Genomic DNA, 8339 nt, shown 5'->3' with positions numbered 1-8339 from the left:
GAAAACACACTGAAGAAATTCCACATGTAGTTTTAGATTCATTACACGCTGCCAAAGACCAGAGACTTAATTAGGAACTAATACATGTCTGATGTGTCTGCTTTTACTCTTCAGGTTACAGCATGCGAGCTCTGAACAGCATCCTACGCCAGGAAATCCTTCACAAACCCGTAGAAACACTGAAGCTGGCGATCCCGTCGGGGATCTACACACTACAGAACAACCTGCTGTACGTCGCTCTGTCCAACCTGGACGCGGCCACCTACCAGGTACAGCAGAGGGCGGCTCGGGTTGTGGCGGAAAATAACTCCGCACGACTCGCAGCGTGACTCAGTTTCACACTCACTGGAGCTGATGTGTCTCTTTGAGCCTTTTTCAATTAGCACATTGCTCTTGCTCATGGATTATTTTCCCACTTTGTCCCCACCAGGTGACGTACCAGCTGAAGATCCTGACCACGGCTCTGTTCTCAGTGTCCATGCTGGGCCGAAGGCTGGGCGTCTACCAGTGGCTCTCCTTGCTGATTCTAATGGCCGGAGTGGCTCTTGTGCAGGTCTGGTGCATCTTTATGCCTCTTTTATCTGCCTGTATGAATTAGATTAAGTTTTTCAGCAAACAGGAAACAGAATAAATTCAGTGTGGTGCCTCGTAATGAAAAATAATTAGAGATTGTTAGCACGTTGATACATTTTATAATTAACAGCTTTAAATGAAGCATTTTATTCCACTAATAATCAGTACAACAGCAAAGCGGTTGGACTGAGGCTGCCTCAGGATGCTACAATGCATAATAATGCTGCACCAGTGGGACTGATGCTAGTCTTTGCTGCTGATAGAGAACAGGACGAAGATGATAGATGCAAGTTAACAGATCTGTTGTGACCTGGCTCAAGATGGCCGCAACAAAAGGAGAGACACACCAAGTTTAAAAAATTAAAGCTTGTCTTTATTCACTTAAATTACACCAAATTAAAAACCAAACCAGTCTGGGGTTGTGAGAGTACATAGAGTCAGTGGTGTGTGTGTGTGTGTGTGTGTGTGTGAGATGTATGCTTGAATTATGTCTGTACAAGTGTTGTAAATGCACACGTCCTAAACAAAGACAACTAACCCATGACCAGGGAAGCAGAGTAGAGAAAGATTAGACTGCAATTAGCCCTTAAGTAACCCATGAACACACTGGGTGTCACAGGTGCTCCTGATTACCTCATTACAAGTTGATTACCTGATTACCAATAGACGAACTAGAACCACCCACAAGATGACCTCGTTATGACTGGTTATCAGTGGACTTTATATTTATACTCACTCTCCAAATGCACACAGATTGTAATGACACAAACTGTTCTCCTTGGTAGAAGGTTTTACTAATATCTTTTAGTTCTTTGTTTGAATATACTTCAAACCTATGTAATGGACTTCATCTGTTCAGTAAACTGAGAGATACAACAATCACTTCAGAGGAGAGCTGAGCAGAGAACTATTCAGTAACTCCTTTTGTTAGCTCCCTGTACCTTTTTATTCTGATTATCGACTGTGGAGCAGGAAACCAACAGAGGGGAATATTTGCTTGACTTGATCACATTCATAAGGCCAGATGGGCTCCTGTATTGAAATGACAGCCTTTAACTATCTTGTAACTTTGGATTAGCCACTTAGTCCAAACTTTGGTAGCCTTGAAACACTATGAAACGTTCCACCTGTCTTGATTGTGCTTTTAGATCCAAGAGGAAGAAGCATGTGTGCAATTCTGTGGGTGTCACTTTGTTTAATTAGGCATTTATTCATTGGAAGCGTGCCTGCTTCTTTGTTATATTGCTGTGATCGCTAGTCTCTAAAGAAAAGAAACCCTCTCAGCAGCAGTTAGTCAGTAATATAAAGGTTAAATAAATAATGAGGGCTAAGCTACATCGCTGAATAAATATTGGCCACCAGTGGTTATGAGAGATGTGTCACAAGAGGAATGACTGTTTTTGTATCACCTCCTCCTCCTCCTTGGCAAAACAAAGAAAATGCCAGTTAGTATTACAACCAATTTGAGGAATCCAGAACTGTTCTGTGAGTAACCAGGATGAGTGCAGGAACGTGACTGTGATTTATCCACGACACTTCCTGAAGACTATCAACGTCAAAAACATTCTTTTTGAAAACTGCGTCACCTAAAAACAAGAGCAAAAAAAAATCAGAATGAAAAGAATTCTTCAGCATTTACGCAGCTTCTCATTTTCACTCTTCATGTTCAAGGTTTGTGCTGCTGGTTTCCACTCAGCAGGGACTGTCACGGTGCAGACAGAGGAGGTGTAGAGGGCAAGGCAAAACGCACGTTGTTCCAAAACCTGAAAACTTATTGAAATTAACTTCACAAAACAATGCTTATCTCTGTCTTCTTTGGATAAAAACAGGAGCAGAAGTGCAGTAGAAACAATACATTTCTTACTCTGCACAACCAGAGATCGTCATCTTTTTTTTTCTTTTTTTTTGCATTAACACCCGTTTTCCTGCTTACTGCAGCACATAACACAAGAACTCACACTTAGCAATATTTTTACAACTCAGCAAAGCTGCGAAGATGCCTGAACTGCAGGTACACGGTGTTACGGATTCAGAGATTTGACTGTGAATCTTTGTAGAAGTTTCACCGGTACATGCTGTGTTTTGTTGTTTTGTTTGGTCCAAAACACACAGTACAGTTTTGGGATACAAACTTCTTGGTTGGAAAGCTGGTGCCTCTGATATTCCCTGTTTTAGAAATTCCTCACTGCATGTAGGCACTCTGTCTGAAATAAGAAATCATTTTTATATGACTCTTACGTCTGTCCCTTGAAGACGACCTCCGGTGAAACACCAGTTTTCCATAAGATGTTATTTATATGCTGGAACTATGAGTGAAATGACCAGTCAGCACCGTGGCGGAGCAGTCTTGCGATGACAGTCTCAAAAAAACAGATTCAGACTTCCGAAGTTTTATATGTAACAAACAAACATAAGTAAACAATCCTCTCAGCTTACAGTGTGGGACTTTCTGTATAATTTTTCTTCTTCAGAATCGGTTTCTTGATCGAACACATATGGCTGAATTACTAATTGTGAAACGTAAAGTAGGTTTGCAGTGTTGTAGGTGAGCTGGTGTGCTCAGGCTGCAGTGAGTGGAGAGAGAGAGAGAGGCAGGAACTATGTGGACCCACCCTTTTTGTTTTTCATCAGATATTTACATTTACTAAGGGATTGTTTTCATGGGGAAAAAAAACATAAATATATAACTTTGAGGGATTACTTGTTAGGTGATTAACAAACGACTGGAGAGAGACTGTAGTTAGCTTAGCATGAAGGCTGAGCAGAGGGAGGAAGAGGTAGCTTGGCTCTGTTTCACAGATCTGCTTACCAACATCTGTAAAGCAAGCCAATCATTTTTTATTTCAAAGATTTTTTTGTCTTTATTGTAGGTTTTGTAGGTTCTGCAGTGACCCAGGTAAGGACCTTGTACATGGTGCATGCTTACTTTACTGGGTGACCTCGTGGTACCCGGTATCTTGTTCATATAATCTGTACAAAAACTGTCAGAACAACTTACCATGTTTCGGAGCTTTATCCCTGTGGGAATGTTTTTGAAGACCACCTGTTTTATCGTGTTTGGGTCCCCCCTGATGTTGCCAAAACTGCTCTGAATCGAGGGAAACGTGGTCAGGGGACCTCTGGGGATCTTCTGCGGTGTCTGGCTCTGGAATGTTGGCAGCAGACTCTTTGGGTTTCTGGGTTTCTGGGTGGGTCGTCAGGGGATCAGGCTGCTTCTAGCACATCCCACAGATGCTCTGTCAGATCGGGATCTGTGGAGTTAGGAGGCCGGGTCACCATCACGGGCTCTTGGTTGTGTTCCTCGAGCTTTTCTTGAGCGGTTTATGACGTATGGTAGGGTGTGTTGTCCTGTTGGAGAAGGATACTGCTGTCACCCAACGGTGTATAGGTGGGTGGTGCATCCATCCAAGTAGTATTCGCATGAACTCCAGGATCCAAGATTTCCCAGTAGAACACTGCATTGTGAAGAGATGACCAATGATGTTGCCTGTTTTCATATTTTGGCTGATCGGTGTTTAGCCTACAGTAGCAGGTTTTGTTTTTATCTCATTTCATGAAGCATTTTCTATTGTACATTCTTTCTCAAATATTTAATAACTTTGTTAACTCAGACATTTAACTTAAGTAAATCTAAATCACATATTTAGGAAACATTAGTCTGACTAACCAGATGTAGACTGTGGGTATAAACCCATAGACTATATAAAAGATGGACGTAGCAGAACAGACAGGCTAAGCAAGTCTGGGACAAAGCTGCTCTCACTTGTTTTATCACCTGTTTCCAAGGTCAGCATTTATTAAAATCCAAAGTTTTGTTTTCACAGTGGCCCTCTGAGTCCGCCGTGACCCCGGAGAAGGAGGCCCCGTCTGCAGGCTCCCAGTTTGTGGGTGTCACAGCGGTTCTGGTGGCCTGCTGCTCCAGTGGGTTCGCCGGCGTCTACTTTGAGAAGATCCTGAAGGAGAGCAAACAGAGCGTCTGGGTCCGCAACATCCAGCTGGGTGAGTGTGCATGAACAGTGAACCAGTTACTCCTACATGTAAAACGTACGTCAGTACAGTTAAAAGTTATGTTTCAAGTTGAAACTATTTGTGAAATTAAATTAAGGTGGCGCGTCACCGGAGAATAATGATGTGAGATGTTGTTGCTGGAAACAGATTGATAAAGGCACCTCCTCCTTGTTTCTGAAGCGAGTTTGTGTCCTCTCCTCTCTGCACAGCGAGCCAGCTGGGCTTTTTAAGCCTCCGATATGTTTCTGTTAAGATGAATGTTCCTGTCTAGTTTATTTTTACCCTGGAACGTGTGAGGCATGTGTTAAGTCTCCTGCGATTCCTGCTGTGAGCTCAGAGCTTTTTCACCTGCATTAAATGTTGAGGCCCAGATCTGCACCAAGAACCCTGAAGAAAATGCAGCGGATTCTTTTTGTTTGTAGTCGTAAAAAGGGAAGGAAATTAAGATTTGGTGCCAAAATGGTTCATTGCTTAATTAACTAAGAGTTTTGATCATGTAATTGTTCTCAAATATTTAGTTCTTTTATAAGATTTTGATGTATTTTTGGGTAATTGCAAAGCCAAGCAATCTGATGCTTTTTCTTAACAATAAGTGGAAAAAATAATTGACAAATTAATGGCAATTCAAAATAATTGTGAATTAATACTCTATTTGAGAATGAGGAGCGGAAACAGATGAATTATGTGGCTGACTCAGCTTCTCTCTTTAAATGAACGGTTGTGTTTTGATCTTCAGCTCACTCTGACATGTTGTTATGAGACAAGTTGTTTTAACATTTATTAGCTGACTTTCACTGTCTTGAATTAACATTACAGATATCTGACTCATTGTTATCAGTCAGAATAATATTGTTTAGTCATGATGTTGATGCAATATATCAATCTGACCAGTCAAAGCAGCAGCAGCGATATCTGTCCTCCAGTTTGTAAAAGATTAAAAAAAATAGTTGCAGACATGTAAAATCTCGTGACTATGAGGCTTCTCTTCAAAACTTTTAAACCATGTTAGTAGAATAATGGTGGATGAGAGTGCTAGAAAACGCAGTGAAATGGGAAGAGCTCATCAGCGAGGAGTTTGTGGAGAAGCACATCCATGTCCATTAGTTACTTGTGGTTGAAATTTACGACGGGCTGCTCTGACGTGGTGGTGAAATGGTTTGTTATATGAAGTGCCACAGTGTGTTTGAAAGACAAGCTGCCCCGCCTTCACTTCTCCCTCGCTGTTCCTGACAAATATCTGCGACATCATTCAAACCTCAAAATCAAGATTATCTGTAATTACATTTCACTTTAAGATATCTACATTTAATTTTAGATATCTAAAAACAGCAATGTCGATATCTTGCATTAAGGGGAATTAAAGATATCTGGAACTAGAGTTATGACAAGTCAGACTTAAACTGTAGATAACTCAAACTAATCCTACATCAGCTGCAGATATCTGTAATAAGAAATCCCATAGACACGAATGCTAAAAGTCATTGTGGAAATCTGAGATGTTGCTTTTGATTCAGAAGAATACATATCCAGTGGAGCTAATAAATGGTTTTCCGTGTCTGTTTCAGGGATGTTTGGCTTCGTGTTCGGCCTCTTCGGGATGCTGGCCTACGACGGCGAGCGGGTGAGGGAGTCGGGAATGTTTCAGGGATACAACACAGTCACCTGGACCGTTGTCGCGCTGCAGGTAACGCTCCCTCCGCCGCCAGTGATTCGACTCGTGTTCCCCACCAACACTGTCGCATACATCGCAACAGACGGCAACAGACTGTTTAGTTTTGTGGCTCAGATTCCCCGCTGGCCCCTGCAGGTCGTGCCTTTGTCCATCTGTGTCTGTGTGTTTGTTGTTTCTCCAGGCGCTGGGTGGTCTGGTCATAGCGGCGGTCATCAAGTATGCAGACAACATCCTCAAGGGCTTCGCTACATCGCTCTCCATCATCCTGTCCACTCTCATATCCTACTTCTGGCTGCAGGACTTCGACCCCACTGGGTAGACAAAACTGTCACTGTCTTCTTCTTTTTTTTTTTTCCTCTCTCTCTCTTTCTCACAATCTCTCAAGCTGATCGTTTTTTCTGCTGTCGTCCACAGCGTTTTCTTCGTGGGAGCCATTTTGGTCATCGTGGCCACTTTCCTGTACGGCTACGAAGGCAAGCCTACCCCCAACCCCAGCAGGGCGTAGGACACTCGCGGCCGACGCTACGGCGGCAGTAGGAGGTCCTGCTGAAGACTTGGAGGGGAAAGGAGGACAGAGAACTGGAGAAAAAGAAGGTGAAAGGTCTTCACCGTATAGAGATCACATTTAAAAAAAAAAAAAAAACGGAGGAGCAGAGGAATAGGAAGAGAGGAGGTAAGCAGGCTGGGAACGGAGGACGGTTAAAAAAGAAAAAAAAGCGAGCACAATGCTGCGATGGATCTCACCTCAAGTGCCTCAGCTGAGAAGGAAAAAGCAATGAGAAAAGAAAACAGGATTGTGTGTTTTTCTTTTCTTCTGTTATTACCACTGTAGAGATAATCCTGGCTGCCACACCTCCAGAGATATTCACCGACTGATTGTGTTCATTAGGAACTAGTTTGACTGCCAGTCACTGTTACTGCCGCATCAATCACATCCATACAACGAAGGATTACAGAACCCAACGCACGGTTGGAGCTTCTAAATCCTCTTCAAAGCCACATTTTTTTCAGATATAGTGTAACTGTAGTCTGAACTGTTGTCTTGTTCACCTCAGAGTTGCAGTATTTAATGCTCTGACAGTCTTTCTTGTCCCATTTTGGCCATTTAAAGCACATTTTAGGGCCTTTAATGAGCTCTCCCAGACAATTTTGCTCTAAAGCTGCGTACAAAACAGCTTCAACAGTCAAATAATTCTGATTGAAAGCGATCTGGTTTGGCGCTGTGGCTCCATTCTGCCACAGAGCTGGGATTTGTACACAACTTTAGAGGCCTTTCTGCCTGGGAGGGAGGCGCAGTTCGGGGCAAATAAGGTGAAGCTTTAGGCTACGGTAGTTGCAGTGATCATAACTTGTATTGTTTCCTAAATTATGGTCCTCATGTTTCAGTTTGTTCAGCTGTTTTTGTTGCCGAGCAACATACAGTCCCTGTGGCGTGTCCGACTACGTATACGGCATCAGCTCACTGTTCGACTGCTGGAGCTGCGAAGGTTCGACTGTAATCTGAGTGTTTGAATAAAATAAATGAATCTGACACTTGAGAAATATTGTTTGTTGCTGTAACAACTGGTGATTATTTAAAGATACTGATTTGTTGTTTTTTTTGTTTAAGCTGAGAAGTTGATTACATGTAAGATAATTTTGTACAACCTCGGATCACGTTAGGTGTAAATAATAGCACCATTTAAAGTGTGTTCTATAAATCTAAATGAACTGTCTGTTTAACTTATTCATTCAGTAATTAGGCTGCAGCTTACATTACTTTCTCAAAGCCACTGGTGATGGTCGACATCCACCTCCTTGTGTCCTGTGCTTGTGTAGCGATATATTCTGTTGATTTTTTTTGTGGCAATCGAAAATCTCCTGAATGTGGCCCCGCGGTGTCTGGAACTGACTGAATTGTTGATTACGTCAGACATCTGCGAGGCCGTGTTTACTTAGGAAGCAACCTTGGACTGTATGATTTGACTGGTGTTTTTCTTCTGGAGCGACTTCTTTCCTGGGATGAAGCGGGTATAATGAATAACTTTTATTATTTTAATTACCAACATGTGAATCTTTTTATAAAGAAAAAAAATGTTTCCTTTAA

At 42.2% G+C, this 8339-nt stretch overlaps 1 protein-coding gene across 1 annotated transcript in view; it reads left to right on the top strand.

Moving 5' to 3' along the window:
- The window catches only part of slc35a3a (solute carrier family 35 member A3a), a 12312-nt gene extending 3973 nt beyond the window's left edge, over positions 1 to 8339 (top strand). The window contains exons 3-8 of the mRNA XM_008277516.1: positions 115 to 269; positions 431 to 553; positions 4398 to 4572; positions 6147 to 6265; positions 6435 to 6568; positions 6668 to 8339. Of these exons, the coding sequence (XP_008275738.1) occupies positions 115 to 269; positions 431 to 553; positions 4398 to 4572; positions 6147 to 6265; positions 6435 to 6568; positions 6668 to 6758 (797 nt within the window). The 3' untranslated portion in view covers positions 6759 to 8339. The remainder of the gene's footprint in view (positions 1 to 114; positions 270 to 430; positions 554 to 4397; positions 4573 to 6146; positions 6266 to 6434; positions 6569 to 6667) is intronic.

This window comes from Stegastes partitus, unplaced genomic scaffold (assembly GCF_000690725.1).
Source record: "Stegastes partitus isolate 25-593 unplaced genomic scaffold, Stegastes_partitus-1.0.2 Scaffold99, whole genome shotgun sequence".
Taxonomy (NCBI): Eukaryota; Metazoa; Chordata; class Actinopteri; family Pomacentridae; genus Stegastes; species Stegastes partitus.
Note: the sequence above shows the minus strand (reverse complement) of the source record. Positions and strands in the feature narration are given on the sequence as shown.